This window comes from Manduca sexta, chromosome 27 (assembly GCF_014839805.1).
Source record: "Manduca sexta isolate Smith_Timp_Sample1 chromosome 27, JHU_Msex_v1.0, whole genome shotgun sequence".
NCBI lineage: Eukaryota > Metazoa > Arthropoda > Insecta > Lepidoptera > Sphingidae > Manduca > Manduca sexta.
This window is the reverse complement of record NC_051141.1, coordinates 13,865,367-13,882,850: the sequence shown is the minus strand read 5'-3', so window position 1 is coordinate 13,882,850 and position 17,484 is coordinate 13,865,367. Positions and strand designations below refer to the sequence as shown.

Genomic DNA, 17,484 nt, shown 5'->3' with positions numbered 1-17,484 from the left:
ATCATGGATATTTCGGCCTTTAAAATTTAATATGACGAAATTTGTTTAGTTACCCAGATTAAAGCCGAAACAAAATGTATGAAAATGGACCTTGAGGTATCGCCTTAACGACTATGTGGTAAAACTGTATACTTTCAGATTGGACCATATTGATATGATCTTACTACGAGCTGACTTCAACAATGCTGGTGTCATTATAAGTCAATTTTCTATGGAATCCGCTCAATCCGCTAATGTTGGTCTTGGAGCTGCTAGTCTCGTTGAAGAATGTACATGCCCACGTGGATACGATGGTCTTTCTTGTGAGGTATGAAATTTACATTAACATCGATGAGAAAGAAAGTGAGTCCAGGATTATAGTCACATAAATAGTAATTTAAAGTAATAATTTCTTTACCTTGTACCTAGTGTGTTAGGTTAGGTTAATACTTTTACTGATAATAATATATTATAATATTAAACAGCAATCGTTAAAATTTAAATTACAGAAATGCGCCTTCGGATTCACTAGAAAGAATTCAGATCCCTGGCATGGCGACTGTGTGCCAGAAACTTGCCCACCTGGCACTTACGGCGACCCGGAGAACGGAGTTGCATGTTCGCCATGCCCGTGCCCACTAACTAACCCTGGCAATCAATTTGCCTCCACCTGTTCCCTTGGAGCCAGCGGTGATGTTATCTGCGACTGCAATCCTGGGTATGTTATTATTTATTTCTTGAGTATAACAATAAGTACATTTTAAAACAACAATTTATTGAATTTAATTACCTAAGTACCTATACTTACCAGCATAAAAAATTTATAGGTATACTTAGCTAATTTTATTTTCCTATAACGCTTTTTAAAATGTCCATCTAGTAAAAAAAGATAGTTGAGTTTTGCAAATAGATACTTAAGTATCTACGTTCAGTGTATTCAATAGCATTAAAAATATTAATTTCTTATTTATTGTATCAAACCATCCATAGGTGCAACCTTTAATGGAATACCGACATTATAAGATAGAATTATAATACCCAGTGACTATTACCATTGACATTTGATATAATATTGCTGGTTGTACTAAGCAGGGGAGAGTGGGGGAATTGGAGACATGTAAGGAAAAATTTAAAAAGATACCACTTTTGATTACAATCATTTACTTACTTTTTTAGACAGTTAAGTATCAGTTTATTTAGTTATCGTTCTTTCAATAATCGCAAACAAACGTTATAAAATTATTAGTGAGTACCTACCTGTTTTTTAGTACTTAAGTACTTACTTACTGATTTTTCTAAATGCTAAATATACATAATATACAGACAGAACAAAAAGAATATAATCACTACGTTAACTTGATAATGCAGACAATATGGCTTCGGCTTATAATTGAGCAAGTTCAAATTTTATACTATAGAGCGGACATTGAGAAGGTCATCGTAAAAAAATTATGCGCACATGCGATGGCTCAGAAGCGATGGTTACTCAATCTACCGTAAATTGGCAAAACACATAATATTATGTAAAGTAAATTAGAAAATACTTCATTTTTTACACGGTAGATAGCACTGATTTGTCTTAGGCTTTACCGTTGACATTTCTAAAGATATCGATAATTTGTCAATTATATTTTATCATGACCCTCACAATATGTGTGTATTACGTATTTATGTGAGTATTCTGAGACTAATTACCTAAATGGTATTTGTATGTAAATTTAATTCATACTTGGTAAATACATATTAAAATAATCAGTAGACTTTTGTAGACCTTTACTCTGTCATTAGCAAAATATTAAGTAACTAGCTTTTGCCCGCGGCTCCGCTCGCGTTATAAAGTTTTTCAGGCTAAAGTTTACCGTTATAAAAGTAGTAGTTTCCCGGGAGCCTATGTTCTTCCCAGGGTCCCAAACTGTCTCCATGCCAAATTTCCTCTTAATACGTTGGGTAGTTTTTGAGTTTAACACGTTCAGGCAGACAAATGCAGCCGGGAACTTTGTTTTATAATATATTTTTTAGAACTTTTTAAGAGGAACAATCCCGTCATACATCATTGTTGCATAACTTTAACCGTTTACGCAGCGCACGCAACGGAAGCTCTCATAACTAATAAATTGTCCCCGTTTTTGCAACATGTTTCATTACTGCTCCGCTCCTATTGGGCATAGCGTGATGATATATATAGCCTATAGCACTTCACGAACAAAGGGCTATCCAATGCAAAATGATTTTTTTAGTTCTAACCGGTAGTTCCTGAGATTAGCCATTACTGCTCTGCTCCTATTGGGTATAGCGTGATGATATATAGCCTATAGCACTCCACGAACAAAGGGCTATCCAACGCAAAAATAATTATTCAGTTCGGACCGGTAGTTCCTGAGATTAGCGATTACTGCTCCGCTCCGGTTGGGTATAGCGTGATGATATATAGCCTATAGCACTCCACGAACAAAGGGTTATCCAACGCAAAAGAATTTTTCAGTTTGGACCGGTAGTTCCTGAGATTAGCCATTACTGCTCCGCTCCTATTGGGTATAGCGTGATGATATATAGCCTATAGCACTCCACGAACAAAGGGCTATCCAACGCAAAAAGATTTTTTCAGTTCGGACCGGTAGTTCCTGAGATTAGGCCTTACTGCTCCGCTCCTATTGGGTATAGCGTGATGATATATAGCCTATAGCACTCCACGAACATAGGGCTATCCAACGCAAAAAGAATTTTTCAGTTTGGACCGGTAGTTCCTGAGATTAGCGCGTTCAAACAAACAAACTCTTCAGCTTTATATAATAGTATATAGATTAATATAAATTGGTTAGTAACACAATACCAAATCGTTGATCAGAAATAGTAAAGCTTTTCGGCAACAGATGGCGCTTATTATAATTAATATTTAATTTCTAAAATTATCTATCCAAGACAAAATTGTTATATGTGACGTCTTGTCACAAGTACGTTTCAAATCTCAGTTTCAAATATTACACCGACTTATTACCAATTAGTAATTACTTTTGGGGTACAATTTTGGTCTTGATTTGCGGTCTATAACTAACTGTAGTATTTAATGTCTTTGTAATTGAGAAAATTGCAGACATACTTCCGGCCCTTGACTTTTAAAATAAATATTTCTGTCGTGAAAAGAAACGACGGGCTAGGCTGCATGCCTGAAAGTCTTTGCCTTCTTCTTTTAAAAAAAGGAGAAATTAAAACCAAAATAAAATTGTTAATATGTACGAATAAGTATGTACCTTCAAACAAACAAATGAAAATATAGCCGCAATTAATTAAAATTAAACAAAATTGTTTAATAAACTTAGTATAAACTTTTGACTGTTTATTATTTTAAATGATGGCAAAAGGTAAAACTTAAATTCTAAATATAATAATATTATTATAATTTATTGACTGCATGAGCAAATTATGTTTATTTCAATTTTCAATTTAATTACAATATATTTGAATCTCTGTATGATGTATTTGTATCTCCCTTTGTCATTATTTTTACACATAAGAATATTGTTAATTGTTTAGATTTCTATAATCTTAGTATTCAATTGTCAAAAATACTTAAATGTTTTACCATACCTACATAGAATTAATTCACTAAATCACTCATATAACTGTGTGCTTGTTTCTATTTAATTCTAAAGAATCAATATCTATCAATATCCTTTTTACAGTTATGAAGGCAACCACTGTGACCGCTGCGCACCAGGGTATGTCGGCAATCCTCTCATTCCTGGAGACTCATGCAAGCCGGAACGCACTGATAAATGCAACCCCATAGGAACAAGGAAAGTCCGACTACCTGATGAGTGTGTCTGCAAGGAAAATGTCCAGGGACGCTACTGTGACTCATGCAAGAACGATTCATTCTATTTGTCTGAAGATAACAGGTAATTTTTTCAATCTTATAAGTTACAGGTACCTACCGAACAATATCAATATTGTCATATTCTATTTTTTGTTGAATGTGGTGTACAAGAAATATTTACAGCTGCTTTAAGATTTTTTAAAACAAACATAATCAATATTACTTATTTTATTTTATTTTGATGGCTCACAGCTTTCAAAAACAAAAAAATATAGGACGAAATGAATACAATAGAGAAGCCAATTATGAGCCACCACAGATAGTTTTTAAAATAAAAGTTAAAAAGTATATAAAAGTTCTGCAATATCCTCCTGACCCAGTGCAGTGTGTTTTTGAAAATTAGAACAATATGCCGGAAATATTGTTTTCTAATAAATATTGCATTACATTATGACCTAACAATATTCTAGACATGGGTGCGCCCTCTGCTTCTGTTCGGGTGTGATTGAAGAGTGTAGCAGCAGCAATCTTCGACGCAAGACTATCACCACGGAGTTCAACATGCCTCAGATAATCAGTCAAGTGAAGGTATACAAGAGTTCACCAGCAGGTGGATCTGGTGTAAGATACACTGCACCAGTTGAATCTGATGACAACCCTCAAACCCTGCAGTTCTCTAGAGATAGAGGCCCAGTAGTGTACTATTGGAGTCTGCCAAAGAGGTAAAACATACAATTTGTTACAATTATTCAATAGTAATTCAGAAATATTCAATTCATATGATTCATGTGCTTGGATGGGTGTGGTGGTATCAATAACATGTTAACTTCTCCCAACAGCTTTGCCCAGGATAAAGTTACTTCATATGGTGGCTACCTGCAATACAAACTGATAAATGTGCCTGAATACAGTAGTGTGTCAAGGAACTATGCTGCTGATGTACAACTCATTAGTGTAAGTATTTAGGAAGTATTCATGTGTTATTCATTGCAAACCAAAATAAGTCTATAATGCCTATTTAAAATCGATAAAGCAGCCCATGGATTTATTTCTAATAAAAAAGAAACCAAAATGTGTAAAAAACTTGCATGTCATAATTTATTATAGGGTTTTTTTTACATATTATCAGTTTCCATTAATATTTATTTTAATTTTCAGGATAACCACCTTACATTCCACTATTCTGGTAACTTCACACCATCTTCCGATGGCGTTGTAGATGCTCGTATAAAAATCGTTGAGAAAGAATGGCAGCGGTGAGTATCTTACAGTGTAAAATATATAATGAAGTAAAGTTGTTTTTAAAAACTTTATAAAATATTCCTTTTGTTTAACTTAAATAGGTACTTAGTAATAGTTACAGTTAGTAATTAGTAATTTGTTTTAAATTCTGTTATTTTGATGTACTATTTAAATTATACCATAAAATTTAAGTTTTAGGCCATGTTTTGTAAACTTTCATTTCTTAAATAAATAAGATTATATATAATTTTTAACAAGTGACTATCTAATGTATTGTTGGTATATAAAATTATAGACCTGACGGTAAGGAAATATCTCGTGAACATTTCCTCCTTGCTTTGGCCGATGTGAAGACCATTCTCATTAAGGTGAGGTACTCTGATGAGGGAATAGCCACGCCTGTGAGCGCCAGCATCGATGTCGCCGACCCTGACGGCACGGGACCTATTGCAGCTGAGGTCGAGCAGTGTATGTGCCCAACCGGGTACCTCGGAACATCTTGTGAGGACTGCGCTCCTGGTTACACAAGGTAATTATTACGTTTTAAAACATTTTATAATGACTACTGTATCAAAATACCTAAATAAGTCTATTTCATATTCATTCTATCAGTGAAAGAATCATTAGAATCGGAACAAATGTAGCTTTTTAAATTAGCACATTCAATCAAAAGTGAAACAAATCTTTAGCTTTATATAACGTATGGATTTAATCTGTAATATTGTTCAAATAAATATATTTTATACAGGAGCTCGAGCGGGTTGTACCTGAAGCACTGCACTCGATGCGAATGCAATGGGCACTCTAACATGTGTAATCCTGAAACTGGCATCTGCTATGTGAGTAATACATTTACTTAATTGATATTTTGCATTATCATTATTAGTAAACCGTATCATAAAACTTATTTCTGTTACAATAATATCATGAAATGTTTTAGTACATTATGTTATCAACACTTTATACTTACAATTAGTTACGTCTTATATGATTTTTTTATAGAATTTGTAGTTTAATTCTAAACTGCAGCTCCGTCTCGGATGTTCTGTCAAACTCAAGTAAATCGAGCTAATAACACCTCACTTTGTTTTACATTTTAGACAAATTGTATAAAAATATACTATTGTGGTACAATACGAAATATATTTCCAATATTATTAACAGTCTTGTGCTGACAACACTGACGGTAGCCACTGCGAGGTGTGCAAACCTGGATACCAGTTCAACGCTTATGGACAATGCGTGGAATCCGAAGCTACCACACCCTCAGCTTGCAGGTAATGTGGAAGATAAACTATAATCTTTGAATTCACTTGCATTACTACAATGTATTTGGTTGGCCTTATCAATTACTTAGTAATCGCTCGCCTTAGATATAAAGCTAGATATAAGTTATTTATGTGAAAATATTGTCTATAAATACGATCAATCTGTTAATATTTATTTTATGTTTGGCTGTTCTGTCAAAGATATGCCCCAATGAGAAAACCGTACCCATGCTCATGACACCGTATAAAATATTTAAACTGAGCAGATTATATAGAAACTTCTAGAAATAATTTAAGGATCATTATTATTTTAAACACATTAATTTATATACATACTAGTTTTAATCATAGTACAATGTGTGCGATATTATTATGTTAAATATATAATATTGCCATTTTCTGGTGTTTAGATGTGAACCTAGGGGCACCGAGTCTGGATGCGATGGCTCTGGCATTTGTCACTGCAAGCCTAATGTAGAAGGAGAGAACTGTGACAGATGCCGACCCGGCACCTTCGGCCTGCATGAGAACCATCCTCTCGGATGTCTGTCTTGCTATTGCTCCGGTGTCTCAAGCGAATGTCACGAGGTACGCAAATAATTCAAAATTCTTAATAAAATTAACTATCTTTATCGGTTAGGACTAGTCAAGAAACCAATCAATGTCTGCAAACTTAATGATTTCCTATGTATACATGAATGTCAGACATCAAATGAAATAAAACATGTTTTTGGATTTTATCGCGGTATTTAAATTTATATTTTCCCCAGATGTATAAAAGACTTTGGCTAGGCTTGTCTAACTTTATTCTGACTGATCCATTTGCGTTTAGGATATTAGAATTATTTTTATTTTACTAGGGCTCTCACTACGCCTCAACACCAATGGCGGCGCCTATCCTGGGCGACAACTACGGTGGCTACACCCTCATGGACTTGAACGCGAACCAAGTGATCAGCGACAACTTCGTGCCTGTTCCTAACCAGAGCGAACTTTCCTACGTATTCCAATACCCACCGAACCAAGAATTATATTGGTCGTTGCCAGTCTTCCCAGGTATCTTACCAATATACGTTGTACATTTTTTACAGTTCCTTCTTAAATTCATACTAGTGATGGTTTATGTACCTATGTAATAAAAAATTAAGTAAAAATATGTGGGATAAATAGTATGTTATACATTCTTATGGGATTGACGTCGCAATGCCAATGTAGGTATTTGAACATTCATTTATTTATTAATTAATTATCCGACTAATACTACTTACAGGGTCATTACCCCAATGCTGTAGTATCGACAATCTATTTACATATGTATATAATATATAATAATTATTTAGTTTTATAACATATTATCCTTGTGAATTCACTCAGAGTACATCTAAATAGATCAGGGCCCTTATTCTGTATGATAGTGTAAACGCGTAACGCGGCCGTATCATGTTATCTTCGAGAAATGTGCGTGGAATGGTATTCTGTAAGCCAAATTTCTATAGTCCTAAACATGACGCGTTGTGTTACGTGCTTGTTACACACTGTCAAAATAACGTGCGGGATAGAGAATAAGGCCCCAGTTTCAATTGCAATGAAGTTGAGAGTGCGGAGCGCGCGCGTCAGTGGCGCTTCTTTTAATAAGTTGGTACTGGCGCGCGGGATAGCCAGCAACGCAGGCTTTCGCCGTCTCCACACGTATCTGTCCGGAACACACAGGCACAGTCGCTCTAGAACATCCCCATTATATGTCTTTCCTCTTATTATTTTGAAGATGTATGACACGAGTGTGAGTTCCCTTCTGACTCTTCACTCATTATATCCTACCATTCCCAAAACAAATAGAGTCGGATACATCAACGGGTAAAACGAATACACGCAATTTTTGACGAACATATTAAAATGACACGATAAATATGACATCATACCGCAAACTGAGCACATGTACCGCCGCGACGTAAGTTATTTTCGCGTTACATGTTTTTGTAGACTATCTGGAAATTACTATGACATGGTGTTTGGACATGTCTCTAAGTTGATTGCACATTGCAGGGGATAGGGTGTTGTCGTACGGTGGAAGTTTGTCGCTGCGGCAGGAGTTCTACAGCACCGACAACCTGACTTCCTCCGAGCCGGGCGTGGACGTGGTGCTCGCCGGTAGAGATACCTCCGTCTTCTGGACAAACCCAACACGCTACAATGCAGGCAGCTCTATAGTAAGTGATTTTTTTTTACGTAATTGATGTTTTTTGCCCTGCTCAGAGGTAAACAGCAGTTATCACACCATCATTTCGCAAGCTATATCTGGTCCAGTATAATTGGTGATGAGGATATTTCCCTCTGCCTGGCACAAGTTAAGACTCCGTGCTAATACTGGATATAATACATAATATGTGTGTGTTTTAAAGGTGCGACAGGAATATATATACAAGGCTGGTATTAATGTTCCATTATATTGTGCTAATAATTATGACTGCCTCGATGGTGTAGTTGTAATGCGTACACGGGACGAGTGCGACTACCGTGCTGAGGTCCTGGTTTCGAATCCCGGGTCGGGCCAAAAATTATGGTGGCTGTGTTTTTCCATGTTCAAAATTACTCAGTCGCAGCCCTGATCAAGAAGTTATCGTTGTGATACCTTTGTGCCTCGGAAAGCACGTAAAGCCGATGATTCTGCGCCTGATTATATTCGATTAATATCCTGATTTATAGGCGGTTATATCGGATAGCCATGAGAGTGAAAGAACAGAGAGTGCAACTGTGTATTGCGCGCACTCTCGTGCACTATAATATCTCCTGCGTGCCTGGATGGTCTCTGTTGAGATCGGCTGCCGTAGCTGAAATTCGACTAGAAGGGATTCAATGAATGGTAATAATTTTCAGAGCTATCAAGTGCCGCTCACCGAACACGAATGGACGATCCTCGGCACAGCGTCGCCGGTGGACCGACACACGTTCATGCGAGTGCTTGCGGACCTCAGGCGGGTGTTGGTGCGCGCCACTGTCAATCGCAACATCTTATACGCAGCCATCGCCGATGTTTCCATGGATACCGCCACTCAGAACTACGATCCTAGCTTCCCTGTTGCTATTGGTGTTGAGGTGAGTTTTACTATAGATTTTCTTATTTTAATTGGAACGTATGTTTTCTTTACATTAAGCATTATGGTTTGACAATAAAAGATACATAATCAAATTTTGCAATTTTTATCTCAAATATTCCTATGAACAGGTGTGTATGTGTCCTGCGGGATACTCTGGCACGAGTTGCGAAATCTGCGCGCCGAACTACTACAAGGACAGCAACGGCCTCTGTACACAGTGCCCGTGCAACGGACACGACTGCCAGCTCGACAACTACGGCCAGGTGTACTGCAACTGTCGCCCGCCGTACACCGGCTCCGACTGCTCCGCTCTAGGCAAGTAGTTGGATTTATGACCGACTTATTAGCTCCCGCATTCGTTGGATTTGATATCGAAAACACATATTAGCTAAGGATATTTTCGGATCGGATGTGTATCCGGCAGTGTAGAGACGCGTCACGACCCCTGCCAGTACAGTTCCGTCTGATGCGGCTCCATCTTTATATTTTTAAAAAAAATATTTATAGTATTGTTATGTAACAAGAGTATTATTTAGTATAAGCAGATTAAAAACAATTAGATCAGATTAATTTTATATCTGATGTTATGTAACAAAACAAATTACTAAAGAAAAAGCTGCCCATACTAACCATTTGTTTTATAATTATGTAATCTATCGTGCACGAAGTGGTTTTTGATATACCAAGACTTGTTTGTATATTAATTGTTAACGCTGTAGTCGTTAGGTGACCTAGACTTATGCATGTTATAGTATCTAACCGGTACCTTTATGAAACGACTTTAGGCTTAGTCATGGAACTCCATCCGACAATCATCGATGACAGCACGAAATGCACACGATGTAAAAGCGTCACCTTCACGTGCAAGTATCGCGCGCCCGAACCTCTCATCATAAAGTTTTACCACGAGGGGCATGAACAGTGGCCCCCAAAGTTTATTAACGAATCGACGCTCCACAAAGACGGATGGCACGGCAAACACGTGTGGCACACTGTGTGGGACACTAACAATCAAGGCGAGATATACGAGTGCCACACTGTCACGCAGAACGGATTCACGCTCGGCATTCTGACGACCAGCTTGCCTGAGCCAGGTAGTCACGCCCTGCGTCGGGCAGCTTCGTTGTCCAGTGTTTCATCTGTTCACAATGCCATGGAGATATCATCAGAACCAAATTATGTGTGCTACCCCTTAGATATATTATGTGTTCTAGTAATCCCTCATCTTGTCCTTAATCCTCTGTCATTTAATTTATGCGAAATCATGCAGTGTAACAATATTGTTTGTCTACGTACGCGAAGTGTGTACGTGCGTGTAAGTTCATATTAATTGTATGTTATATTATGTTGAGTCCTCTTATATGTCTAATTTTAGCATTTTCTCTTTGTTTGTTTTTTTATTTATTTTTTTATTGTACATCTTTTTTTGGTATTTAGTAACGTTTAGAGTAGGCGCTCATGGGCGGTTAACTAAACGACTGAGGCGTTTCGGCTCTGAATGTATAATGTTGCAACGATTGTATATAAGTCGATGTGTGACGGGGAAATTACCACATACTGGTGTTTCTGTACATTCTAGGAAGGCATATCGAGACAACTATTCGACAGCCGATATTATTGAGCGCTCATACGTGCCGAGAGTAACATTCACAAATCAATCATGTTTAAACAATTTGATAAAGCAAATATATTTTTCGCTGTACGAATAGCTATACTAACAGGTTATGACTTATTTGTCGTACTGCAATCATAATTAAGCATATAAGGGACTGGGCTCTTCATATGAAACGGTAATGGTATGACCCTGTGTGTGCACAAAGCTTATCCTGGTTTCGTATTGATAGGTGGTTCTTCATCTGTGACCCCTGAACCGCGACCACCAGTGCCACAAACCACGGTGGTGGTCACCATCACCAGCCCGACCATAAAGATTCAAGAAGTCGGCTCCAGCGTGAACTTCACGTGCGAAGCCTACAGTAGAATGACGAGGAACCCGCTCCGCGTCAAGTGGTCCAAGGTTGCAGGACAGCTGCCGCTCGGCAGGAGTACTGTTGATGAACTGGCCGGTCTGCTTCTCATCACCAACCTGCAGATCTCCGACAGCGGTCAATATGTGTGCGAGACCAACGATGGAGTGTCCACTGCTCAGGCCATCGCCACTCTCAAAGTGCCAGGTATGTGTGTACACGAATATTCAAATAATCTCGTTGGATACCTGTGTAATATATAAATAAGTAAATAAATGAAACATTTTTTCATGCTTTAATTACCGGAACAGTTGTACCGAAATGGGTATTCTACGCGAAAGGTAAACCATATAACATAATATTATATTTGTCCACTCAAATTCATATTCAGTACGCCTAGCACGAATAGTAAAAAAATGCACCAAGTAACTTATAGAGTAAGTTAACAATTAAGTACTTCTTTAAAATAAACATTTTTAATAATAAGACTATACTGTACGTCAGAAAATAAATTTGTTTTGTAATTCCCATTCATTTTAACACACACTTTCTATGGCTTCACTATTAATTATTCGAAAACGGAACGCACAGTGTTCAAGCGGCCTTATTTTAGTTCCCAATTGGTTCATAGGGCAGTTGTTCAAATTTCAATGTATAAATTTACTTAAACGAAACTATAACATAACAATATATGCTATAATGCAAATATTGCAAGCAATATGAATCATTCCTGTGCTGTTTTCCTAATTTTGTTATTCCTATTAGATGATTTAATAACTAAATCAAATCCTATAATTTATTCTACGTATTGAACAACATACCTAGTCATATAAACTTTGTTGCGTTTGTGAATCTGAATTACTGTTGTTGGGATAGGAAACGACATGACCATGCCAGTGGCGGAGATCAGGCCGGCGGTCAATGACTACTACGTGGGAGATAGGATCCAGCTGGAGTGCCTCGTGCGCGGCAACCCGGCGCCCAGCATCAGCTGGCAGCGGGCCTCGAACCGCCCTCTGCCCGCTTCCGCACAATACTTCGACGAACTATTCATTATTGAAAGCGCCCGGGAAGAAGACTCCGGCGAATACAGGTAACGTTGTTACCCAAGACTCCAATAACAAATGGTCGACACTGTGCAATAATTATTACATAATTTTTATCGAAACAAAGTAGGTGACTTTGATCAATATTATTGTATTACAGATGCATAGCTTCCAACACCCTTGGGTCTGTAGATCGCACAGCCATCATAAGCATAAGGCCAAGACCTTCGAGGCCTACCCAAGAGCGGCTCACTATCACGCCACCGTCTCTGACCTTGTCTGAAGGCCAGGGTTCTACAGTAGTCTGTACCGGAACTCAATTAATTCCCGCCGACTCTATCGACTGGGTTAGGTGAGTTCAATGCGATAAGATGGCAATATGCACATACCTTTCTATACATACTAATTTGTGCACTATATTGCAGACAAGACGGATATCCTCTATCTGAAAACATCCGCTCGCAGAACGGTGTTCTGTACATCGATTATGCTCGCCTGGACGATCAAGGAGTGTATCTGTGCCAGAGTGCGTCCCCTGGCGTCGTACCGGCTCAGATCGTGGTGAAGGTGGAGCGTGCAGGCACACCCTCGCCGGCCGACGTATCGAACATCACTGTGTCCGTGGATCGAATCATAATACCGACCGGAGAGACCGGCACTATCGATTGTAACCCGATGGGCTACCCACTACCATTCATCAGGTGGAGCAGGGTGAGCATATTAATAGATTATATCGTAATAAAGATAAGGTGTTTTTATGCGAGCACGGCAAACTGAGAGATGATTACTCCTTGGGAATCGATAGAATTATGCCGGCCTGCTTGCAATCGGATATACGCATGCCGATTTCGAAACAGACCATGATCTTGAGCTTCTATGACGGGTTTTTCACCTAGAGTACGGTGGTCGCTATTCAGTCGGATACATATATCCTACCGCTACATTATGAAAGAATCGCGATCACGAGCATAATTAACATGCGTTTGACACTAATCCAGAATATTCTGTTTCATCAATATTTCCTATAGATAGTAAAACAGCAATTACGTTTTACTTTAGGTCATCACTGCGTTGCACCATTATTTTTTAGATCGATATCGTTTGGATATCTTTACATATAATAAACTTATTAGATGCCAGTGTCTATATTTTGAGGAAAACTACCGTGGGGGGTCTTTATTAGAGCAACATAAGTCAAAACCGCAGTTTTTAGAATTTTTGTGTCTGAATGTGTACGCAGCATTCAAAAACTACAGCATACAATTGAATGCACTTTTCATCGATGTATAGGTCTAACTTAAAATAACATTTTAGCCCCGAGAAAATATAACTATCCAGCAGGACTATCAAAAGCTGGTTTCCAACAAAAATATTCTTTTATTGACGTTCTTACAATTAATGACTTATTTTGATTGCTTGGAGCCAGTTTCACGCTTTGACCAAGTCACGCTCTCAAGCATTTTTAATAGAGCATTAATAAAATTTGTAACATAATATTTTAGTCGTTTAAAAAAACGTTATTAGTCAAGTTTTAATTTGCCATAAATCGTCTCATGTAACATCAATTGAAACATCGATTTGACAAATGTGTTTGACAGAACGGTGGTGAATTCGGACCGAGAATTAGCCAACGAGGCAACACGCTTATTGTGAGCAACGCACAAGATGAGGACCAAGGATACTACCTGTGCGAAGGTTTGGTCGACAACGCTCCGGTAGCCTCTATCTACGTGGCAGTCGAAATTGAGAGTAAGTTATTCGTTTTTAATTTTTTTATTCCATTATTTTTTCAAATCGGCAGAGTATTATTAGGCATGTTATTATAATATTATGGAAAGCCCTACATGAAAACTGTAGCTACCTATTTTTTTTTACTCTTGTGATAGGCTAGATCAGTCCAGTTTTCCAAAATGAAACTCATTAGAAACTTTACTAGATACTATTCATAAACAATACAATGAGAACAGCGTGCCTAAAGCATAGTGTTGGCAATGTCATAGTTGTCTTTGGTTTTCTTTAGCTTTGTTTATCTGATCGCCAATTGAAGTAAAATCCTATCATAATATTAACCAAATTATGTATGTATTCTTTGTGAATTATCGCTTGATTTAACGGTGAAGAAAAACATTGTGAGGATACCTGCATACCTTAGAAATTCTCTATAGGAATTTTCGAGGGTGTGTGAAATCGCCAAATCGCAATGGGCTAGCGTGGTGGACTAAGGCCTAATCCCTCTCAGTAGTAGAGGAGGCCCGAGCCCAACAGTGGGACAGTATATAATACAGGGCTGATATTCAACATGTATTTGTTCAGGACGTGAGGCGCCACGAGTAGAGATCTGGCCGCAAGGTGAGCAGTCAGTGCCTATAGGAAGTCAGTTCGAATTCCACTGCCGAACCACTGGTGGCATTCCAGAACCAGCACTCACCTGGGCTCGTGGAGGTAGCAACAGGGCACTATCACCACACACACACATCCGACCGAACAATCTAGTGTGAGTATCATATTGAAAATCTTAAACGTTATGTTTTGAGAAGATAGACCATTGTATGTGATTGAAAATAAGTCTGAAACTATACTTAAATAGATCCAGTAGAAGTGTCTTCTATATATAATTATTTATAAGTCATTCCATTAGCACTTACACCAGACTAGTATAAATATTAAATTGTTTAACCGTTTCGACAATAATTGCACGTTAACTAATCATATTATTTTAACAGATTTGAGTATGTTGATGTAAACGACGAAGGCGAGTACACGTGTTCAGCGACCAACGTGGCCGGCACAGCGAGCGCGAGCGCTATAATCAAAGTACGGTCCCCACCGGAGATTACAATCACACCGAGCAACCATCAGGAGATAAGAGTCGGTGAACCCGCCGTATTCGAATGCCGCGCCAATGGATACCCAGAGCCTATGGTGTCGATTAAAAGTAAGTGATATATCCTTTGACAGCAGATGCTTTGCTTCTACCTTTATAGAACTTGTTAGTTTAGCTCATTTTTTCAGGCAGAGTTTTAACAAGACTTGCAATATTTAACAGGGCAATTATAAATGTTCTGGCGTGATATAAATGTCTAATTACCGCGTAACAATACCTAATACTGGGCCCTTATTCTGTATGATAGTGTAAACGCGTAACGCGGCCGTGTCATGTTATCTCCGAGAAATGTGCGTGGAATGGTATTCTGTAAGTCAAATTTCTATAGTCCTAAACATGACGCGTTGTGTTACGTGCTTGTTACGCACTGTTAAAATAACGTGCGGGATAGAGAATAAGGCCCCTGAAGATGTTGTATTATTCTTTATGCCGATTGCATTGCCCCCTTTAAAATCATGGGATGGAAAATTACGGCGAAAATTGGGTGCCCTAGTTGCACTCTCTGCCTACCCCTTCCAAGCTTTTCGCATTAATATTATAGCCAATAAATGGATATGGTAATTTGTACAGCGGGCACGGACATGATTGAAATCGTGCGTCCTTCACCGGGCATCGCGGTGTTGCGCGTCGCGTCCGCCAGCCAACGAGACGAGGGCATCTATACTTGCACCGCAACTTCCGCTGCCGGCACCACGCAGGAACAGTTCCGCCTGATCGTTGACAGAGGAGACGGAGGATACCCCGACATTGGTAATTATTTTTTAGACTTTTCTCCCTCACGCCCACTGCAACTTGCGTAAACCAGGAGCAACAGTGCTCGCCGTATTTCGAGAAATACTAATCGGTTATTATCCTGTGACGAAATTAAATAGAATTATATATAATAATAAGGATATGGAAATAATAATGGTCCACTGTCCTCCGTAGCAATCATATTTATATAGTACTGCGGTTTTAACAATCCCAACCTTCGGTTCAATGGAAAAGGGACCAAAAAGAAGGTTTGGTTGTTTAAACTAACTTATTTCATTATTTTATTCTTATCATTGACCCGAATTTAACGATTGTAATAACTATTAGCCGTTATTCAATTAACGAAAACGTATAACAAAGCAAATAAAAAAAAATTACAAAGTTTACGTTGTGGAATCTTAAAAATATAATGTCCATACTCGAGAATCTATAAAAATAATGTATATCATGAGTTCATTTGCTGTAAACAGATACTATGTAAGTGAAACAGATATTAAAAATTAATAACTTACGGAGACATTAACCTGAATACATCGTTTTCAAAGATTTGGGCGGCAGCGGTGATAACGAGTACGACCCATCTGGAAGACCCCAACCTCCAGAGTTCGAACAGAATCCAAGTGACTTGGTCGCCCTCGATGGCCAGCGCGAAGTCACCATCATGTAAGACGCTTCAGTTACATTTACGAGTAAAAAGTACAAGACATATTACCTATACAAGTTTTCCTTCTGGAAAGCCATCAATCATATTTATTATTATTGTATTATGGAAACATCGAAATAGAGTATTGATTTAATGTATTTAATAATTCCAATAGTTATTTCCTGGAGTCGATGTCAGGCTAATCGATACGAAAACCAATTCAAATATAAATAAATAAAATAATATGAAGCGACGATAGCCTAGTTGGGTATGGAACGGTCTGCCGAGACGAATGTCCGCAGGTTCAAATCCCAAGGGCACACACCTCTGACTTTTCTAAAAAAATCATGTGTGTATTCTTTGTGAATTTATCGTTCGCTTTAACGGTGAAGGAAAACATCGTGAGGAAACCTGCACATCTGAGAAGTTTCTCTATAGGAATTTCGAAGGTGTGTGAAGTCTACCAATCCGCACTAGACCAGCGTGGTGGACTAAGGCCTAATCCCTCTCAGTAGTAGAGGAGGCCCGTGCTCAGCAGTGGGCAAGTATATAATACAGGGCTGATATTAATTCAAATATAATTTTAAAATATTGTTTATCAAAGGAATAATAATATAAATCCTTGATGTGTCTTAAAAAATCTAATAATTACTTGATTGATGAAATATGTGCGTGTTGTTTTGTACAGATGCAACGTGACTGGTGGTCTCGAAGCGAGGTGGGACAGAGCAGATAGGCCGATGCAGCGTAACGCTGTAAAGAGAGGGTCCACACTCCTCATTTACAACGTGAG

General features: G+C 38.2%; 1 protein-coding gene across 29 annotated transcripts in view; it reads left to right on the top strand.

Annotated features, from left to right (window-relative positions):
• The window catches only part of LOC115455742 (basement membrane-specific heparan sulfate proteoglycan core protein), a 204,384-nt gene that overhangs the window by 166,190 nt on the left and 20,710 nt on the right, over window positions 1-17,484 (top strand). For 26 of the 29 annotated variants that reach the window (XM_037444079.1, XM_037444078.1, XM_037444090.1 and 23 more), the window contains 25 exons: window positions 139-307; window positions 489-697; window positions 3,660-3,875; window positions 4,264-4,515; window positions 4,633-4,747; window positions 4,952-5,049; window positions 5,331-5,564; window positions 5,784-5,874; window positions 6,200-6,312; window positions 6,714-6,891; window positions 7,164-7,359; window positions 8,347-8,510; window positions 9,178-9,396; window positions 9,527-9,713; window positions 10,184-10,492; window positions 11,243-11,572; window positions 12,242-12,458; window positions 12,572-12,763; window positions 12,837-13,122; window positions 14,010-14,160; window positions 14,725-14,905; window positions 15,135-15,346; window positions 15,866-16,045; window positions 16,594-16,711; window positions 17,380-17,479. In XM_037444079.1, coding sequence (XP_037299976.1) covers window positions 139-307; window positions 489-697; window positions 3,660-3,875; window positions 4,264-4,515; window positions 4,633-4,747; window positions 4,952-5,049; window positions 5,331-5,564; window positions 5,784-5,874; window positions 6,200-6,312; window positions 6,714-6,891; window positions 7,164-7,359; window positions 8,347-8,510; window positions 9,178-9,396; window positions 9,527-9,713; window positions 10,184-10,492; window positions 11,243-11,572; window positions 12,242-12,458; window positions 12,572-12,763; window positions 12,837-13,122; window positions 14,010-14,160; window positions 14,725-14,905; window positions 15,135-15,346; window positions 15,866-16,045; window positions 16,594-16,711; window positions 17,380-17,479 — 4,717 coding nt within the window. The remainder of the gene's footprint in view (window positions 1-138; window positions 308-488; window positions 698-3,659; window positions 3,876-4,263; window positions 4,516-4,632; window positions 4,748-4,951; window positions 5,050-5,330; window positions 5,565-5,783; window positions 5,875-6,199; window positions 6,313-6,713; window positions 6,892-7,163; window positions 7,360-8,346; window positions 8,511-9,177; window positions 9,397-9,526; window positions 9,714-10,183; window positions 10,493-11,242; window positions 11,573-12,241; window positions 12,459-12,571; window positions 12,764-12,836; window positions 13,123-14,009; window positions 14,161-14,724; window positions 14,906-15,134; window positions 15,347-15,865; window positions 16,046-16,593; window positions 16,712-17,379; window positions 17,480-17,484) is intronic. The other 3 variants (XM_037444088.1, XM_037444087.1, XM_030184415.2) reach the window with 1 other exon arrangement.